At 41.6% G+C, this 21,452-nt stretch overlaps 1 protein-coding gene, 1 long non-coding RNA gene and 2 pseudogenes across 5 annotated transcripts in view; 1 reads left to right on the forward strand and 3 right to left on the reverse strand.

The window, feature by feature from the left end:
- The window catches only part of LOC147828340 (uncharacterized), a 30,037-nt gene extending 19,971 nt beyond the window's left edge, over positions 1–10,066 (forward strand). The window contains exons 3-4 of the long non-coding RNA XR_015450942.1: positions 9,047–9,276; positions 9,821–10,066. This is a non-coding gene — a long non-coding RNA (uncharacterized LOC147828340). The remainder of the gene's footprint in view (positions 1–9,046; positions 9,277–9,820) is intronic.
- The window catches only part of Ptpn9 (protein tyrosine phosphatase non-receptor type 9), a 73,654-nt gene that overhangs the window by 8,322 nt on the left and 43,880 nt on the right, over positions 1–21,452 (reverse strand). For 2 of the 3 annotated variants that reach the window (XM_004872052.3, XM_021250099.2), the window contains exons 5-8: positions 19,924–20,029; positions 12,776–12,886; positions 10,063–10,391; positions 5,437–5,530 (exon numbers count right to left, since the gene is read on the reverse strand). In XM_004872052.3, coding sequence (XP_004872109.1) covers positions 5,437–5,530; positions 10,063–10,391; positions 12,776–12,886; positions 19,924–20,029 — 640 coding nt within the window. The remainder of the gene's footprint in view (positions 1–5,436; positions 5,531–10,062; positions 10,392–12,775; positions 12,887–19,923; positions 20,030–21,452) is intronic. The other variant, XM_021250101.2, reaches the window with a different exon arrangement.
- Positions 15,106–16,015, reverse strand: LOC106008450 (tax1-binding protein 1 homolog pseudogene; annotated as a pseudogene).
- On the reverse strand, positions 16,077–18,564 carry LOC147828341 (tax1-binding protein 1 pseudogene; annotated as a pseudogene). Its single transcript, XR_015450941.1, has one exon. The product of XR_015450941.1 is annotated as a tax1-binding protein 1 pseudogene (transcript).

Below are 21,452 nucleotides of genomic sequence, written 5' to 3' on the forward strand. Positions count from 1 at the left end.
TGGTGGCGCACGCCTGCGATCCCAGCACTTGGGAGGCTTAGGCAGAATTGCCTGGGCTCCACAGAGAGTTCAAGGCCAGCCTGAACTACATAGTGAGACCCTGTCTCAAAAAAACCAAAACCAAAACAAAGCAAAAATAAATAAATAAAAGAACAAATAAATAAATAAATAAATAAGGGCTGGGGATGTAGCTCAGTCCAACGGTCCTGGGTTCAATTCCCAGTACCAAATTTTTTTTTTAATTTAAAAAAAATAAAAAGTTTTGTTTCAAGGGACACTATCAAATAAGTGAAAGATCAATCTACAAAATGCATTTATTTGATAAGAAACTGGTATCTGGAGCACAAAAATAACTCTTACAACTCAAAAGGTAATTTTTCCATAGATTTGCAGATGGCCAAAAAGCACACAAAAAGATGAGTAACATTATTCAACACCTGGGAAACAAAACTACAACAGACTCCTCAAACCCACTAGGATGGCTACAGGTGAAAAAAAAGATAACAAGTGTTAACAAGGATGTGGAGCAATCAGAACCCTCATCCACGCTACTGAGAACGTAAAATACAGTCCCTTTCTAAAACAGGCTAGTAGTTCCTCCAAAGATTAAACAGGATTACTGTATGACCCAGCAATCCCACTGCCAAGGAAAAGAACTAAGACTATGTACACCAATATTCATGGCGGCATTGTTCATGACAGCTCAAAAATGGAAATAATTCTAAGTCCTTCAAGGAATGCATGAATAAAATATGGTATAACCATACACAGATCCTTTGGCAATAGCAAGGTCTGAGGAGGTGCTGATGTTTGTCACAACATTGATGCATTATTATTCCATCTACATGGAAACCCAGAGAGAGGAAACAGAGGGCCCAGAGGTACAGCTCAATGGTAGAGGACTTGCCTAGCATGTGCAAGGCCCTGTACTTGATCTCCAGGACCTCAAAGGAAAAAAACACCCAAACAAACAAAACAGATTAGGGTGGGTTAGAGGGAAATGGGAGTAACAGCCAAGAGTAAAGGTTTCTGTTTGGGATGATAAGAATATTCTGAAGTCAACTGTGGTGATAGCTGCATAATTATGAATATATTAAAATTCACTGACTTGTGCACTTTAAATGATTGGATCGTATTACATGTGAATTATATCTCAATAAAGGTGTTTTTTTAAATAACAAAAAGAAATCTATCAGAGCTTGCAGCACTATGGCACAGGACCAAAGGGAGGTGGACCCACAGCCTGGACAGGAGCGCCCATCCACCCCATGGCTCACAGAAGATGGGTGACAAGAAGGCAGAAGCTGCCACTGTCAGGAAGCAGCAGAGCAGGCCAGCGTCCAGGCTCCACTGCTGTTTGAACTCACACAGGGATTCCTGACAGCTCAGGGAAGCCAGGTTGAGCTCCTGAGGGAGCCTCTTTTGCAGGGTCTTCTTCCCCTTCCCCATGTCCTCAGTCTCATTCACTTAATATCATTCTCATTAAATTTCTATGGTCTCGGCCAATATCCTTGAGTCTCAGCTGACCAAGAAAGAAACGATGGCAGAAGTAGAGCTTCAAGTCTCAGTGTGAGTAGATGAGAATGGAATGAACAGAGGCAGTGGCCTGACAGAGGGTGTGGAGGGGCACTGAACAAGAGACAAGAAGTCTCCAGGGATTCTGGGCATGGTAGTGCACACCTGTAATCCCAGCATGCAAGAGACTGAGGCAGGAGGATCGCCTTGAACTGGACTACATAGTGACTACAGCCTGAACTATAGACCTTGTCTAAAGATCTCTATGGCACCCCAGGGAAAAGCCATATTCTACTCCACTCTGCAGAAGTCGGAGTGGATCCTTCCTCATCCAGCACCCTTTCTCTAGAGGGTCCTGGGACCTGGGGGCAGTCAGAACTGTCAGTGCCCAGTCCATGCCCCTAGGACAGCTCTGCCTCGTGGTCAAAGCCATGTTGCTGAGGTGTCTCCATTATACCCAGTCCTTCTCCTGACTTAGGACCCTGCTATGTATTCAACCACAACTTTCCTGCTCAACTCTCCTCCAGCAGCCAGTACTGACCTCACCCCATCAGCGCTCTACCCTGGCGTGGACAACATCACTGAGCCGCTGGGCAACCTCAGGAGACCCAGCAAATTAGAGCTCACTTGCCCAACCACGGTTCTCCACCCAAGGCCTCCTTCAGGCAACTCAGGGCCACGAAGCCACTCCTCGGCCTGGCCCAGACAGATGTACACCCTCGAGGACCCAGCAGAGAGGGAACAGAAGAGTCCCTTGTAAGAATCAACACTGTCACACAACTAATGTATAAGCAGTCAACCCAAGAGCTACCTCCATATTTGGAACAGAATGTCACCTCTTTAAAGGAGATTTACAGTCAGGTATGGTGACACATGTCTGTAATCCCATCACTCTGGAGGTTGAGGCAAGAAGACAGGGAAGAGTTCAAGGCCAGTCTGGGCTACACAGTGAGTTCAAGGCCAGCCTGAACTACACAGTGAGACCCTGTCTCAAAAATCCAAAAATTAAAATTAAAAAGATAAAAGATAAAGAAAAAATAAAGGAGATTTACTATTGTTTATCAAGAAGAATATCAGCTTCCAGGACCCTGTGTCTGACAGCACCTGTCTCTAGCAATTTACATCAGCAATTTCAAAGGGATCATCATGTATTAAAACAGAAAATGACCTCAGAGACAAAGTATCAGCCTGGGGGCAAACTGCTGCTATAGGCAGTGTTTGTATCCTCTGCCCAAAATCCTTTGTGGAAATCCTACCCTACAATGTGATGGTTCTGGGAGACAGAAATTTGTGAGGGGACTAGGCCTTGAGAACCATTAAGCCCTTACAAAGGGGATTAGAGTCCTCATGAAAGAGAAGAGCTCTAAAAACATGTACAGGTAATGCATATACTAACTGGCTTGATTTTGCCATTCTACAATGTGTATGTATTTTCTATGTATATTTCAAGACTTTATGTAAGTCATAAAAATATACAATTTTATTTGTTAATTAAAATAAATAAATGTCAAAACACAAAATGAGAAAGAATAATTCCAAAAGTAGAATGCCACTGGAGTATTCTATCCCTGAAATTAAGTAATGTCCAAAAAAACAAAATAAAACAAAACAAAACTTGAATCTTCCATTTACTTTGGAAATAAAACCTTTGCTAGTATTTTCAGTAAGGAGGCCGCAAATCAGGCACAGATATTTGGATGAACTATAGAATAACTAGATAGTTTCCTGGTCTCTGGATTCACTCCTTTATGTAATTTCTATTACACGCCAGGTACAGTTCTACAGAGTGGGCAAAGAGTAGTCAACAAAACAGATAAACACAACCCAGTGAGGAAACTCCATCTTTCAGGGTACGTATGATGATAATCTCAGGTCCTAGCCAAACGCTGAGCTAACACTCAGCGTGGAAACCCTCTGCAAGCATCTTTATCAAGAGAAATTAAAACTATGATCTTAAGGTACCAAATCACATATCATACATGGTCAAATACAAGGCAATGATTTCTCCAAAAATCATCCCCCAGAGAATGAGCAGGGGATGGATATAACAAATGGGTGTCATGTTATAGGGACAAAATTTAAATTCCTTTACTTGGAAATAAAAACCTCAATCAATACTTTTTTTTTTGGTACCAGGGATTGAACTCAGGACCTTGCGCTCACCACTGAGCTAAATCCCTGGCCCTCAATCAATACTTTTTGATGCTTAGAGGTCAACAGAAAAAAACTGGCAAGACAGGAAGAGAGGAAGGGAGAGGGGGAGGGGAGAGAGAGAGAGACAGAGAGGGAGAAAAGAAAAGAAGAAAGGGAGGGAGGGAGGCAATTGCCTATTTAGATGTTCACTTAAAAAATTTTTTTTTGAGACAGAATCTCGCTATGTAGTTCAGGCTGGTCTTGAACTATGTAGCCCAGGTTGGCCTCAAATTCATTGCAATCCTCCTGCCTCAACTGCCTGAGTGCTGCAATTACACGTGTGTGCCATTACACCTGGCACACCTCAAAATTCTAAATTTGAAAATGCTATAAACAAGTTATATTTCAAGAGAATTTTTTTTTTTTTGGTACCGGGGATCGAACTTGGGTCCTTGCACTTGCACAGCAGGTGGTGAAACCACTGAGCTAAATCCCCGGCCCTCAAGAGGATTTTTAAAAGGGATAAGTAAATAATTTTGATATAGAGGATGCATGAAATGCAACATGAATGAAAATTGAAAACTGCCCTAATATCCTACTAGGTTTTTCTGATTTAGAATACTTGCCACCAATGATACTGTGACACTTAAAAGGAAATAAAGATGATGTCCACAGCAAAACCATGTCGGACTGATTTTTAAAGTGTTTCAAATGACGGCTGAAACACTGATGTTAGAAGTGCATGTGAAGTGTGCTAAATATCTCAACACATATAGTTTTTTTAACAGTATAGAAGTACCAAACTGATACATTAAATAACAGTCACCTGGCTGTTTCATCTCTATCTGTACATATTTATGTATCCAATAGGTGTTCACAATTTTTTTCAGACATAGATGGAAAAATCAGTCATTTAAAATCAAAGTTGCCTTGTCCTGATGCATAGAAATTTGTGCCAACTGAGCTGGACCATGTGATCATGCCTTTATAACAAAGCAGGAAAAGCAAAACTAACCTAACATTTACTAAAGACCCACAATATACCAGATCTATGGGCATTCACATCAAGAACTTCTTTTATAAGGGCTGGGGATTTAGCTCAGTGGTTCCGCCGTCTGACTTGCAAGTGCAAGGTCCTAAGTTCGATCCTCGGTACCAAAAAAAAAAATTTCTTTTATAAAAGTCAGGTATGGTGGTACACACCTGTGATCCCAGTACTCTGGGGGGCTAAGGTAGGAATATGCCAAGTTCAAGGCCAACCTGGGCAACTTGATTAGACTGTGTCTCAAAATTTAAAAAATGGCAAGTGGACACAGCTCAGCGTGATGGCCCCAGACTCAATTTCCAGTCTCCACCCCTCCACCCAAAATCATTCACTTCTACTTACTTGTGACTCAGTACTATTGGGTATCAGTGATAAATCATACAAAATCAGTACTCAAACCTCACCTTCCTGGCTCAGAGTCCTTTTCCATTGTATTGCAGTGGTGGTGAAACATTTAGAGGCCAAGTACCACGTGAAAGCTCAGATGAGTCATTGTTTGTGATGTGATCGCTTGGCACCGCTACTCCTTTCCAAGCATGCACATGGTCACTACATGCGCTGTTATCCTATGCTGGGATACTGGGGCAACTTGGCTCATGAGCCGTTGGAGAAGGCTCTGTGTGGCTGCTGTGGCACACGTGCCATAGGTTCGCCACCACTGTATTACAGTATCAGTACATTTCACTTTGGTAGAAGTTTATTTCCCCGCAGTGCTCCAAAAAAGACTGCATCTATCTGTCTACCTGAGTGTGGCCACTTCGTTTTGTCAGCTTCACTCGAGTTTGGTCCAGGCAGGGGACATCCCCATAGCGGTTCTTCTCCAGGTTTCCTGGAGACCTGAAGGAAATGAAACAGACAAGGAAAATTAAGAAAAAGTAAGGATGGCATGGTAGCACACACCAGTATTCCCAGTAGTTTGGGAGGCTGAAGCAAGAGGATCAAGAGTTCAAGGCTAGTCTATATAACTTAGCAATACTATGTCTCAAAATTAAAAACAAAGGGAGGGAGCCTTGGGGATGTAGCTCAGTGTAAAGGCCCTGTGTTAATCCCCAGTACCAAAAAAAAAAAAATAGTGTGTGTGTGTGTGTGTGTGTGTTTGTACACAAATATACACACAATGACTGGCAATGTAAAAGCTGGGCGTGGATCACTGCTGGGGTGGGATGTGGGAGTTCCTCATTCTCTGGTGTACAGGGCTCCCCATCATTTGACTTCATTTTGTTTCAGGCTAGGGCTTGAACCTGGGGCCTCAGGTGTACTAAGTATGTGCTTTATCACTGAGCTACACCCCAGGTTTTTGTAAGTATATACTGCTTACAGAAAAGTGACAGGAAGCTCACATGCACTAGGACAGAGGTCTGCACTGTTGAGTGGATGCTGCTATAACAAATACCTAAAATGCCAAAGCAGCTTTGGATGTTGTACGCAGCGAGTGCAGGCACAATCTGGAGGCACACACTAGACAGAGCAGTCTACACTGAGCAGCAAGAGCCACTCTAGCAAGGCTCAGAGAAGAGCTTCAGCGAAAGCCTCAGTGTCAGAGTGTACCCAACATCATGAATTAAAACAATGGATGGACACCAAAGCATTATCACTGCAAAATTTTTAAACTGAAAAGGAGATTATCTAAAAATGTCAGGAAGGAAAAAACAAAACCACAGCAGATTAGTTAAAAGGACTGAGGAGGAATAAAATAACAGACTACTCATAGCATTGCTGTAAAAATTCTAAAGTAAAATTACTTCAAATATAGAAATCTATGCTTAGCAAAATGCAGTACAAATGAAAAAAGAATAAAATATGAGACCAAGAAGCAAGATGCAACCAGAAAAGTGGGAAAACTGCAGGATGAAAGAGGAGGAGAAGACCCAGAAGATAACTAGCTACAGCTTAGACCAGAGCCAAAGAACAGAAAGCTCTGAGATCAGGGCTCCAGGGACAAAACAGAACTAAATAATTATCTGATATATTTGACCATTTGGAAAATAATGACAGTATAAAATAAATCTGATTAAGCACACAGCAAAATAATAAAGACACGTACATAAAAAACTAAAAGCAAATGAAAAAATTAAGTAACTCTAGAAGAAACAAGAAATAGATTTGATAAGATTAATATATTTAATCATTTCACAGTAGCTCACTTAAACTCGACGATTTAAAAAAATGAAAACAGGGCCAGGGATTTAGCTCAGTGGCACCACACCTGCCTCACAAGCGCAAGGTCATGAGTTCGATCCCCCGTTCCAAAAAAAAAGAAAGCCATAAGTATGTAAACAATACTCTTGATTTGATTAGAATTATGTCATATTATAAGCCAGGTATGGTGGCAGACACCTGGAATTCCAGCTGTACAGGAGACTGGGGCTAGAGGATCCTAAGTTTGAGCCCAGCCTGGGTAACTTAGCAAGATCCTGTCTCAAAATAAAAGAAACTAGGGATGTCGTTCAGTGGTAGAGCACCCCTGGGTTCAATCCCCAGTAAAATAAATAAGTAAAGCAAATAATTAATAGTGGGAAAATAGAAAAGAAACAGAATGGCATAAGAGTTAAATATCACCTACAATCAAAATCAACAAAGAGCATTATAAGCATTTTACCTTAGAATCATGAAATATAGAAGAAACGGCTACAGGAGTGAAAAATGAGCTGGGTGTGATGGTATATGCCTGTAGTCACAAACACCCAGCTACTCAGAAGGCTGAGGCAAGAGGATCCTTTGAGTCCACAAGCTAGAGACCAGCCTAGGCCATACAATGGAGACTTACAGAGTTCAAAATGAAAAACTATAGGCAGCAGAACTGTGGGAAAGACAGGAGACTGGTGTCCACTTTGTCACCAGTTTTTTCTTTGTGCTATTTGACTTTGAAAAATTATTTGCATATATCGTCAATGTAAGCATCCTCATTGTGATATTACACTGGAGTTTCGAAAGATGTAACCAGAGAGGAAAAGTGTGGAAAGGGTAAATGTGCTATATCTATATTACTTCCTGTAACTGCATGCGACTCTACAATAACCTCATACTAAAAAGTTTAATTTTGGGAAATGCAAATCAAAACTCATTGAGATTCCATCTCACACCAATCAGAATGGCTATTGTCAAGATCATAAAAAATAATAAATGCTGACAAGGCTGTGGGGAAAAAGGAACCCTTCTGCACTGCTAATGGGAATGTAAATTAGTACAGCCACTATGAAAATCAGTGTGGAAGTTCCTAAAAAAGCTATAAATGGAGCTATCCTGTGAACCGGCTATACCACTCTTTGGTATACACAGGAAGGAATTAAGGTCAGCATACTACCAGGAGACCTGCACACCCACGTCTACTGCAGCACAGTTCACAACAGCCAGGATATGCAACCAGCCGGGTGCTCATCAATAGGAATGGACAAAAGAAAATGTGGTATACATGCACAATGGAGTATTACTCATCCATTAAAAAAGAATGAAATTTAGTCATTTACATAAAAATGGATCTGGAGACCATGATGTAGAGTGAAATACACCAGACTCAGAAAGACAAATATCACAGTTCTCCCTAATATGTGGAATCTAAAAAAGTTGACAAGGAAGTAGAGGGGAGACTTACTAGACAAGAGGAAGGGAACAAGGTGGGGGGCGTGAGAGTGGGTAATGGAATGAATATGATCAAAATACATACACTGAAAAAAGAAAGAAACCAGGGGAGAGTGAGACAAGGGGGATAACAGGGGTGGTGATTAAAGTATGTTATATGCATGTTCAAGTCTACCAAAACGAAACCCTTTGATCTGTACACCTAATATGTACTAGCACTTTCTCCATTCACGACTGGGAAAGACATTTGATATAAACAGAGGTCTTGAGCAGACAGCAGGGAACAAAGCTGCGTGTGAGAAAAGCACACTCCCCCTTCTTCATAAGTGCTCTCTTTTCCCTTTCACCTTTTTTTTTTTTTTTTTTTTTTTGCAGTACTGAGGCTTGAACCCAGGGGCACTCTACCACTCAGCTACTTCTTCAGTCCTTTCTTTAAATTCTGAGACAGGGTCTCACTAAGTCGCCCAGGCTGGCCTCACACTGGCAATCTTGCTGCTTCAGCCTCTTGAGCAGCTGAGACTACAGGCATGTGCCATGGCACCTGGTGCTACTCTTTCTTTTTCTGCATTTTTTTCCCCCAGTGCTTGGAATCAAACCAAGGGCCTCACACATGCCAGAATCAGAGCCCCACCACCAAGCTCTAAGCCCCAGGCCCTCCTTTGTGCTCCTGCTCTGCCTATTGGCTTCTGTCCCAATCACCTGTGCTCTCTTACTACCCTCAACTTGGGCTCCTAACGCATTATTTTCCCTCTTTCCTTTGTATCTTCTTCACAGACACCAAGGAAGCTGGACAGAATTCTGAAGGACAAGATGCTCACAGAATCATGGAGCAGACCTCAGACTACCACAATCATGCATTACACACAGGAAAACTGAGAAGGGAATAACCATGTCACCTGGAAGGGGCTTCTGGCTAAGCTATAACTCTAGCTTCACTAATTTCCAATAAACAGAGCTCACTAGTTGAAGAGAAAGAGATTTCTGCTGCAGTTGATTAAGATATGGTAAGAGAAATTAGAGCAACATAAGAAAAATGACTTATTGCCAACAGCAATGAATCAGTTATGAGAGTTATAGACTAGCAGATGGATTTGAGGCAGGATTTAGTTAGAAGAAAGATCCCAACAGGGCCAGGAATGTAGCTCAGTGGCGCCACACCTGCCTAGCAAGTGCAAGGTCCTGAGTTCGATCCCTGTACCCTCAAAAAAAGATCCTAATAAGTTAAATTCCTAAGAAGCAACTCTTCTCTCTTCTGACCATGGATTCTTTTAAATGTGCTGGCCCCTGTCCTCTTAAGATGTAGCATTTTATTCTAACATTGTGTAATGCTCTGGGGAAAAACTGAACAGATCAGAGCTCACAGTGAGGCCAGGAATTCAGAGAAACCCATTCTGAGTCTTTTCTTTTTTTCTTCTGGTACCAGGGATCGAACTCAGGACCTTGCGTTTGCCAGGCAGGTGAGGTGCCACTGAGCTAAATCCCTGGCCCTTGAGTCTTTTTTCTTAAATATTTGCATTTCAGGAAAATAACTAAAGATGTCTGTTATAGGAATCCAATGGTAGCACCAAAGACTTCGGAACTGACAGCATAGGCCATGGCAACAAGTACCAAAGCAGGGCCTAGCCTTTCTGGATGAGAGCTGTCACTTGCGATGCCACTCCCTAACATGAGGAAGAAGAATGTAAGTCTTCTTGTAGTAAGTCTTCCCTCTGTGAAGGATGGAGGGGATGCTGTGGGCACCTGCCAGGGGCATCTTGGGGACCGATGGTGGCCGAACCTGACCTACTTACATGGAACAGTGGAAAGTGCCAACGGGATTCTCCCGACGAATATCTTCATACTCCTCATAAATCCCCCGCTTCTGCTTGGTGTTAACATAGTCCACTAGCTCGTGGATGGTCATGGCATGGGGACCTGGAACATGTACCGAGTCCCAGTCTAAGGCAGGAGGGAAGGAGGACAGGATGATCTCATCGAAGGGATCTGGGTGGCCGTTCACCTGGGGCAGGAATTGGAAGTTCCATGTGGCGAGGTCCATTCTGACGTACCCACCCAGATTTTCTGGAAGGCACTCCCTGGGCAAGTGCTGAGTAACCTCAGATGTCTTTAATATCTGAATCTGGAATGGAAGGCCAGAAAGAACCATGTGAGTATGGGGGAGAGGGACGGCACACAGATAGTGAAGAACAAATGTGCTTTCACTAGTTTTGGGGAATGGGATGAAATTTGCTTGATATACACAGCATCATCAGAAAACACGATGAATGTTTAAATTTTTTTTGAATTATTAGAATAAAAGACACATTACTATTAATCCCTCTCAAAATACTCCCCCTTGCTTTGAACACACTTATTCCATTGTTTTTGCTACTTTCTGAAGAAGCTCTGGAAGTCCTCCTTACGAGTATCTTTAGTTGTGCTGTCCTGGCTGTCTCAATGTCCTGAATTGATTCAAAATGCTGACCTTCCATGGTCATTAGATCAAACCAGAAGTCACATAGTGCCAGAGCAGGTGAATAAGGTGAAAGAGGATATACAGTAATGGTTTTACGTGCATGTCTTTCCGTTGGTTGGCACTCAGTGGGACCATTCACTGTATTTTTAAATCATACTTTCTAAAGATACTCACAAAAGAAGACATCCAGTACAGTGGCAAAAATGATGGGTGTTTGAAATGAGACAGAGATTAATGACAATATGTCTTTTACTGTAATAAGCTTTTTAAAAATTCAAATTTAAACATTCACCGTATACTTTGATCACACCTTGTACTAAGTATAAAGGAAGCACACTGCAATTCATCTGCCTAGGGTTAAAGTCCTGTGAATTCTCAGATAAAAGTTTGAACTCGTAGGGCCGGGGATTTAGCTCAGTGGTTCCGCTGCCTGCTTCCCAAGTGCAAGGACCTGAGTTCGATCCCCAGTACCAAAAAAAAAAAAAGTTTGAACTCATAGAACATCTATCAAATTCACTTCTGGAATTAGGGGCCCTGATATAGACCTTCCAAAAGAAAGGGATAACGAGCAAAGGCTCACCCTAGTAACAAGGCTGCCCAGTACTATCATATGCTGGCAGTTTGCTCTCTCACCACTAACAATACATGGGGAATGGTTATTTTTGTCAGTCCCATACTAAGGCAACCAGTTCTTGGCCTGTTCACTTGTATTTTACTCAGTTCAGTATGTATGTTTAAAGAGATTTCTATATTCGCAAGACAAGGCTGACCCCCAGCAGAGGGGAGCCAAGAGAAACCTAGATAAGTAATCATACTTCACTCTGCTCTCTGCTTAGACTGTCATGCTGGGCCTTGTGGATTCTCCCTGGAATCTCTGTGAAGTAGGAATGCTGCCCCTTCTTGGAAAGCCCTCCTCTCCTCCTCTGCCTCTGCAGAAAACCCTTGCTGATGGCCTGAGACGATATTCTACCCTAGTCTGCAGCAGAGTCTGGTCCTCTGTCCACTCTCCAGCCTCTCCCCCGTGTTCCTGTTCCTTCTCAGGACCACGCACTCCTTGCTCCTCCGGAAAAGGATATCTTACCCAGGTTTAATTCCCAGGCCCAGGATAAGGATAAGGTGCTCAATGCATCTGAGTTTAGACATGCATTCATAAGTCCCATAATTCAAGTGCAAGATGTGCTTGAAGAACACTTCACAGAGCTAAGGACAGATCTCTCTTGCTGAGTCACAGATCTCTAAGGGGCCTCTACAGTACCAATGTCTTCACTTGTCCCTCTGCGACCCAAGTCGCCTCAGCCAGAAAGACCTGCACTGATCTCTGGTACTAATATTTCAAAACAAATTTTTTGTAATTTACCCTATTATGCCAATGTTTCATACTCCCTTTCTTACAATGGCTATAATCAGTGGCTGAACCATAATCTTTCAGTCCTGAAATACTCAGGAAATTTAATAAAATTTAAGTGATTTGGAACAGCACTATTAAAACTGGAAGCAATGAGCTATTTAAGAAAATATGACAGGAATAAAAGTAGGCAAAGACACTGTGAAGGAATCTCACCTCAAACTCTAGTGGTGAAAGGAACAGAACAGTGCTTAAAGGTAAACAAATTCTAATGCCAGGTCAGCTAATGCAATAGTATTAAATGCTGGTTTTAGTTCTTGTTTTTTTGGTTTTTATGATGCTAGCTAGAAATCCAGGCCTTGTGCATGCTAACATCCACTCTACCCTGGAGCAACACCCTCACCTGGGAAACTGAAAGCCTATGCAACCCTGTGCTATCCACCCCTTAACTCCCTCTGGGACACACTTAGTTCCACCTGTGCGAGGCACTGTGGAGAAGGACAGCCAGTTAACTGAGCCACTCCTGACCACAGAGCCTGGTGACCTGTCTGCCCAGCTGATGAGTGAAGAAAGAAAGCAGGGGACATGTGAAAAAGCAGAATGGGCTCCAGGAGCCAAGGTAGGAGGATCTCTGGAAGGCAGGAAAGTAGCTGGGAGGATTTCAGCAGTAGAGACAGGATGCTCAAAGGCAGGCTTGCCTTACCCTCTCTCGAACTTTGTCCTTCAGGAGGAGACTGATGATGGAGTAGGGCACTCGGAACCAGATGGGAGCACCCACAATGAGCACCTTTTTCAAGCGGGCCGGAAACGCTCCCTGTGGGGAGAGCGGTAAGAATTTAAGCCTCATAGGACCAAGGACTTTGAGAGCCCAGTTTTGGTCTTCTATATTTCTTCCCATCTTACTCAGCAGGGAGAGTCTACAGCCTAATTCGGGTTTTGAAAGCTACAGGAAATGTGGTTAAAAGAAATAAATTAGAAGTTGATTGGGCCCAGGATTTAGCTCAGCGGTTCCACACCTTGCCTCACAGGCACAAGGACCTGAGTTTGATCCCCAGTACCCAAAATAAAATAAAATAAAATAAAATAAGTAGAAGTTGATCTACCTTTTAAAATAATGATATTAAGGTCATAATGACCACAAGCTATGCTGAGTTTTCTTTTTTGTTGTTTGTTTTTTGAGACAGGGTCTCCCTAGCCAGTTCAGGCTGTTCTTGAACTTGCTAGGCAGCCCAGGCTGGCCTCAAACTCATGGCGATCCTCCTGCCTCAAGCTCCCAAATGCTGGGATTACAGGTTTGTGCCACCATACCCAGCCTATGCTAACTTTTCTGATGAGCAATTACCCTATACATATCACACATATGCATCTATCCTAGAAAAAAGTTCTGCGTGTGTGTGTGTGTGTGTGTGTGTTTGTGTGTTACTGGGGATTGAATGCAGCACCTTCACACTGAGCTGCATCCCGATCAGGTTTGTTTTTTTTTTTTTGAGACAGGGTCTTGCTAAATTGCCCAAGCTGGCTGGACCCAAACTTGCAATATTCCCGCTTCAGCCTCCCAGAGTGACAGAATTACAGGTGTACACCACCACCATACCCAGTAAATTCTGCTTACTAAAATTTCATTTGGTACTAGGGATTAAACCCAAAGACTTGTACATGCTAGGCAAGCACTCTACTACTGAGCTATATCCCCAGCCCTTTGTTTTACTGAGAAAGAATCTTGCTAAATTGATCAAGCTGGCCTCGAATACGTAATCCTCCTACCTCAGCGGCTCAATAGCTGAGATTATAAAACGTGCACCACTGTGCCCAGCTCTACTTATTAAACTCAGGGGAAAATTAGATTATGAATAAACTGAACATAAAAGAAACTTCTATAATCTTCCATTTAGTCTGATGTCTGTGTAAGCATCATTTATTTTTTCACTCATTTCTTCCTCTGGGTATTTATTTATTCAATCAGTAAGAAACATAATCTAGGCTGGAGGTGCAGCTCAGGTCTAGGTGCACTGCTTAGCACGTGCAACCCCTTATACTCAATCCCCAGAGGCGCAAATTAAGCAAATGCTTATATAAATAAATATGACCCAACGGATGTAAGTAGCAAAGGGTTTCAAAACAGAGATATGCAGGTCTACACAGGCTCAAGGGTGACAGATGGTTCACCCTAACCCTCAGGGCTCTGTCACTCAGCTGTCAATATCCCAGCCCTGCTTAGAAGCAGGATTCCATGCAGTAAACTGGCATTCTAACTCAGAAGAAATAACTCCCATGGAGTCAAATAAAAAGGATACTGTGGGTAAAAATCTCTTACCCTAGTCCTCTTTTTTTTTAAATGATCAGTGCTTTTTATTACATAATATTTAGTAGCCATGCTCAATCAACAAGGTCAACAGAAACTTGTAATTACTCTGCTAAGTAATCTAGCACACTATTACATTTTTTTTTCAGTGTGGTAACATTAAAATAATTCTTCTATCCTTTATTCACACAATTTTGCAAACCGTGGAATAAATAAAGATATAAACATGCAAGAACTTTTCTTAAAGCAATAAGATTAACAGAGGCTAAAATTACAGTTATTGATAAGCCAAAGACTGATCGTGACTCTACTAACACCAAAATCAAGGTAGCACTTAGTCAGAAAAGTGCTATAGTGGTGCAAGACAACTTACAGTCTCCTTAGTGGTTTATTTGAGGTGATATTTTTAAACTGCTAACATGTATTAACTCTTAGTAAAGAGTAACTACGCAAAGTTTAGAACGTTCTGATCAAAATGCGTCTGAACATGCCTTTCCAACCCTGGCTGGTCAGTCAGGAGGGAACTGCTCACTGCACATTGGGCACACCTTCCAGTGACTCTCCACATGTTCTTCAAATTTGCTCTGATCATAGTTAGGAGGGAACATTAATTCACACAAGGGACACTTCTTGTGAACATCAAAGCTGGAGTTAAAGCAAAAGCCTGCTCCATGCCCACGTAAGTGCTGGCTTGGTGGATCAGGGGCAATGGGCACATTTTCATCTTCTTTGCTATCGTCAGGGTCCTCTAAACCATCAGGCTGACTAAGGTTTCGAGCAGGCTGGCTGCAGACAACATTGTCTTCCCAAGAGGGGACTCTCACAGGTGGCCTTTGGATTTCATCTGGGTAAAAGGCACCATCTGCTCCATCTCTTGTTTCCTGTGTTGCATAAGGGTTACTGCAGAGCTGGCGGTGCACTTGACAGCACAAGAATGCGCCCATTTTGCTCTGAGCATACACTGAGATCCTGTGAGACCTGCTGAAGCTTATGACCTTCCATTTTCCTTTCTGTTTGGTTTCCTACACCCCTTTTAAGTTCCTTATCCCTAGAGAGGTTTTCCAACTGTGAAGTCAGAATATTTATTTCTGTCTTTCTCTGCCAACCAAAGTTTATAACTGTCCTCTATTTCAGCTAATTCGAGCTTTACATTTCAGAAATTTCTTTCCACTTCAGGTCCATTTTTGCAATTTCATCAGCATATCTACTGCATTTAGTTTTCTCATCCTGTAAGAGTTGTTTGCATTTATTGTATTTTTCAGTTTTGTCAGCAATTTCTTTGGTCATTTCACAGACTTGACTCTTTGTTAGCATGTCAAAATTTGTCTCTGCTGCAGAAGGTATTGATGGCTTTATATCTATAGCAGAGGCAGAAGCAGATGATTCTGTGTTTACTGAAGTATCATTCACTTTCTGTTGATTCCCAATTTTCTTTGTGTAGACACTATTATTATTGGCTGATTGTTCTGTAAGTTTATTTGTTGTTGTTGTTGTTGTTTTTTCCCCCGGTACCGAACTCGGGACTTTGTGTTTGCAAGGCAAGCAGCGGAACCACTGAGCTAAATCCCCAGCCCAATTGCTTATTTGTTTTTGGAGCCTCTGGTATTCTTTAAATTTTTCTTTATAATGATCTGCAGCCATCTGAAGACGGAGTGTCAGATCTTCAATTTCTCTTCTAAGTTCATGTTCCAGTGTGTCAATCTTCTTCTGATTTTTTTTTTTTTTTGGTACCGGGGACCGAACTTGGGACTTCCCGCTTGCAAGGCAGGTGGCGGAACCACTGAGCTAAAATCCCCAGCCCTTCCTGATCTTTTTCACAGCAGTTAGTTTAAGTTCTGCCAGTGCCTCAGCTAACTGCCTTTTCACTTTCTCGTTTTCCAAGCGCGCAGTATGTAAATCTGCCACTGTTTTATCTTGCACATTCACAGCATCACTAAGTTCTTTAGCCAACTTCTTGTCGAGTTCCCTGAACTTGTTCCTCTGCTTTATGAAGTTGCTCTTTTAGGGTGATTTTTTTTTTTTTTTTTTTTTTTGGTACCAGGGATTGAACTTGGGTCCTTGTGCTTATGAGGCAGGCTGCGGTACCACTAAGCTAAATCTCCAGCCCCTGAAATTGCTCTTTTAACAAGAATGTATCTTCTTTACTTGAGGTTGTAAGCAGCAAAGCCCTTTACATGTTTTCCTTCTTGGCTAAGCACAACTGAAGTCTGCCAATCTCTTCTTTGAAATGAACAATCATGCTTTCTTTGTTTCTATCTAAATTCTTTAAAGTCTGGACCTCTGACACAAGTTTAGTATTTTCTATTTCTGTATTCTTCAAATGTACCTTATAAAGTGCCTTCTCATCCTTTTTGGTCTTCAACTAACACTCAAGATGTTCTCTTTCATATTCTGCCTTTCTGAGTTTGTCCTTTACACTGTCTAATTCACTTTCTTTTTCAATTGCTTTATGAGTCACTGACACAATATCTTCCTCAAGCTGGAGAGCTTTAGATGTAGCATCACTGTATCGCTTCTTAAACTCTTCATTTTCCATTTTTAAATTTTGTGATACTTCAATGAGACCCTTTTGCTCTATTGGCAGGTGTTCACATCTTTCTTTCTCATGGTTAAGTTCTCTCTTCATTCTTCCAACTTGTTCTTGAAGTTGTGCTGTTTCTTTTTCCAGAACAGAAATTACCTTTAACAATTCTTCTTTTTCTTTCATAATTTTCTCAATTTTCAACTCAAGAAGGCCAGTTTTTGTGGTCACCACCAACATGTCAGAACTTCCCTGATCTTCCATAGTAAGCAACTCTTCAACTGGAGAAGAAGCTTGAAACTGGAAGGGTGTACTTGCTCCACAAATTTCACCCTTATGTGTAACGTAACAGAACTGATAAAATTCTCCATCATTATTTGGAAGGTAATATCCTGGAAACGCTAATACACAATTGACTGTTGATCCTTCTACATAATGTTCAGGCATAGGGGACCATAAAAATTTATAATAATCATGAGCGGTACTCCATCCAACCTTGAATATACCAACCCAGTCTTTTGCTTGTCGATGGATATATGGAGTTAAAGTATAATGACATTCCAGGTGTGCATTAGGAAGATAACTCTTGGCCACATTTTGAAAGATGACATGGGCAAAATTGGAAGTCTGCAGTGGGACTTCTTGAAAGGATGTCATTATGAATCCAGTGAAGGGCTCCTGGGCCTAGAGGGAATGCTAGACAGGTTTCCAACCCTGAGCTGCCATAAACTGCCGAACCTCTTCAGCCACTGACAGCCCTTCCGTCTCCCTACCCTATTCCTGTTGAACCTACTCTTGCTGCCACTTTTATGAGCCTAATTCTCAAGCTGGTGTGTTACTCTCTGTCATGCTCCATTACTCTTCGGTTCCACAGAGTCTGGGAACTCACAAATTCCCTCGTAGAGAATATAGAGCATACATTAACATCAGCAAAGGTCTATTCAGTGAAGCTGAGAACCTGTATCTGTCAATTAAGATGCAACAATTTATTTCAAACCCTAAATACCCAAAGCCCATTTAACTGCCACACCAAAAACCAGTCTGGTGGGCCAGGAATTTAGCTCAGTGGTGCTGTGCCTGCCTTGCAAGCACAAGGTCCTGAGTTCGATCCTGGTACCACAAAAAACAAAAAACAAAACAAAACTAGTGGTGTGCTCACTTTGGCAGCACATATACAAAAACCAGTCTGGAGGGCCAGGGATTTAGCTCAGTGGTTCCACTGCCTGCCTCGAAAGAGCAAGGTCCAGAGTTCGATCCCTGGTACCAAAACAAAACAAACAGTCTGGAAAGCTGGGTGTGGTGGTGCCCATCTGCAATCCCAACACTCCGTAAGGCTGAGGCAAGAAGGATCACTTTTAGTTTGAGACCAGTATGGGCTACATAATGAGCTCAAGCCCAGCCTGAACTACACAGTGAATTCCTGCCTCAAAAAACAAAACAAATCAAAAAAAGTGTCAAGAGTTGCAGGATAAGTGTACTCAAAGGAAGGGGGATTACCTTAAGGGGGATTAATGAAGCTTCCAGGATATTTAACATCACTGATTTTTTTTGTTTTGGTACTGGGGATCGAACTCAGGTCCTTGCGCTTGCAAGGCAGGCAGGTAGTGGAACCACTGAGCTAAATCCCCGGCTTGAGGGGGATTAATGACAATGTGTCTTTTATTGTAATAAATTATTTAAATTTAAACATTCCTCATATTTTTCAATCACATTTTATATTTGTTCTGACTTTGGAGGTGGGAAGGATTTAAGATACAAAATACAAGATACTAACCAGAAAATAAAATATTGGTACATTTAACTAATAAAAATTTAAAACTTATTAGTCAAAAAGACTATAAAATATGAAAAAGACCAGCCTAGCCAACATAGCAAGTCCCTATCACAAAAAAGAATGAAAAAGGTAAAAAATATGCTACAAACTCAAAGACAGTATATTGCATACATAAGTGTGTACCATCTATTTACCTTAATGAGTTAGTGTGAATAATATAAAAAAACCCACTAAATCCAGGCATGGTGATGCATGCCTGTAATCCTAGCACTCAGAAGGCTGAAGGAGAAGGATGTCAAGTTTGAGGCCAGCCTGAATTGCACAGCAAGATCTGTTTCCAAAAAACAAAAAAACCCCTACTAATTCATTAATCCATAAATTAACAAACCATAAATAGGCATTCACAGAAGAAAACATGTACAGCTAATAAATATGTGGTGATATTTTAATCTCACAATGTTATACAGACTTTCCTCCTTTAATGATCAAGTTCAGATCTTGTGATTAGGTCATTAATTAAATCATTGACTAAATAAGCCATTGTATATACAGTATGTACATTATAATATTCAGAACAAAGGAAACTCCAATTTGATGACTCTGCTGTTATATACATAACTCTTACATGCAGTATATAATATATAACAGAACATAAAACTCTAGTACTGTATTGTACAGTACAATCAACAATAATTACAGTACTATATAAACAAAGTGTAACATACAAAAAAAGAGTGAAGCTCTATCAGCAAGATATAGAGAATGATACAAAAAAAAGACAAGTTAATGTTAAGTCTAAACAAGCACCTCAGTCCTAAGTCTGAACAGTCATTAAATCGGTGGCTGTTAAACAAGGAATGTCTGCACCACAAGATACCATTTTATATTCATTTGACAGAAAAAATGAAGAAGCCTGACACTGCTAAGAGTTGGACAGGATGTGGGTCAATGGAAATTCTTCCTCATGCCAAGTGGGTATGATCACTCTGGAAAAGACTTGGGCACTATCTTCTAAGCTGAATCTGCACAGACCTCACCACCAGCGGTCCTCTCCTAAGCATATGTACTATAGAGCATACACTGCCAGCAGGGATAATATCACTGCCAAGAAGATGAAATTAGTTCAGGGAAATTTGACCTTTTAACTGAACACAATATCTGAAGTTTACATCATTTCTCAGTCTTTTCCCAAAGAATAAAAAGGAAAAACCCTGACAATTGAAGGAGAGTGGAGAACATCCTCCCCAGCCTTACCTTCAGCAGGTTGAGGACTTTCTTGCCAAGATCCAGCTCAAAGTTGGCATAATTAGAACCACACATGTCATAGATAAACACCAGGCCATTCCTCTGAGTCTCAAAGCTGTAAACCAATCATTGAATGAAAACATTTATTCATTGCGTTTTTTTTTTTTGGTACCGGGGATCGAACTCGGGTCCTTGCACTTACGTAGTAGGCAGCGGAACCACTGAGCTAAATCCCCGGCCCCCACTGCAAATTTTTTATTCAAAGGAATGCAGATCCTTACTTGCTTTTGACTTGCAACCCTAGAAAATTATGAGGAAGAAATTATTTGATCAGACTACTCATAGGTAGCGACAGTTTTCACACCCATTTAGAACTACTGAACACATTCCTATAACACATTCACTGTGTGGGAAGTGGGGTAGGGGTGCTGAAGATCAAACCCACTCTACCACTGAGCTATATCCCATTACTTTTTACTTTTTCAGGTCTCACTAAGTTGCCCAGGCAGGCCTCAAATTTACAATCCTCCTGCCTCAGCTTCCCAAGTAGCTGGGATTTGTTTGTTTGTTTGAGATAGGGTCTTGCTATCTAGTCCATACTGGCTTTAAACTCACTAGGTAGCATCAAGAGGCCTTGAACTCACTATATAGCTTAGGCTGACCTCAAATTTATGATAGTACTGCCTCATCCTCCTGAGGGCTGGGATTACAGGTGGGCACTACCATGTCCAGCTTTTTTTTCCCCCTCACTTCATCCTTATAACAAAATCCAAGACAGAAGCACCCACTCAAAAAATAACATGTTAAAAAAATTTCTAATTCTAGCCAAGCATGATGGTATGAGTGTAATCCCAGCACTCAGGAGGCTGAGGCAGGAGGACTGCTGCAAGTACAAGGTGCACCTAGGCTACATAGTGAGTTCAAGGCCAGCTTGAACTACAAAAGGGTCTCAAAATACAAAACCAAAAAATCTAATATTAGTATAAAATCAATGACATCACAATGCCATGAATAACTGAGCACATAGTTATTGGTTTTGGCAGCCAGGGAGCAGGGTGCACACTTATAATCTCAGGGATCTGGGAGGCTGAGGCAGGAGGATTACAAATTTGAGCCCAGTCTAGGCAACTTTGTGACTTAGCAAAACCCTGTCTCAAAATAAAAAATTTTTTAAAAAGAAAAGATAAGCATTGGTAATAACTGGTATTAAGATCAGAGTAAAGAATTTTATTTATGACAAGTTGCAGTGGTGAAGAAACCAGTGAGCAAGCAAGTTGGGCCTTACAGCCAGGGCAGGATTCAGCGAAGAGGAGGGGAGAGAAGAGACCATTCTGGTTCAAGGCAACAAGGAAAAAGGAGATTTTCTACTCACTGGGGAGAACTTTTGCTTGGGGAAAAGGGGTCACATTTATTCAGCATATATTATCTGCCTCCTCTAGATAATAAGCAGCTGTGACATTAATATATCTGCCTGTGGACCTCCTACGGTAACCCCACTTGCATTGAAAGGAGTACGATCTGGCCACATCTTCATGAGA

This window comes from Heterocephalus glaber, unplaced genomic scaffold (genome assembly GCF_053883595.1).
Source record: "Heterocephalus glaber isolate CG9 unplaced genomic scaffold, H.glaber_assembly_v1.0 deba00001140, whole genome shotgun sequence".
NCBI classification, from domain to species: domain Eukaryota; kingdom Metazoa; phylum Chordata; class Mammalia; order Rodentia; family Bathyergidae; genus Heterocephalus; species Heterocephalus glaber.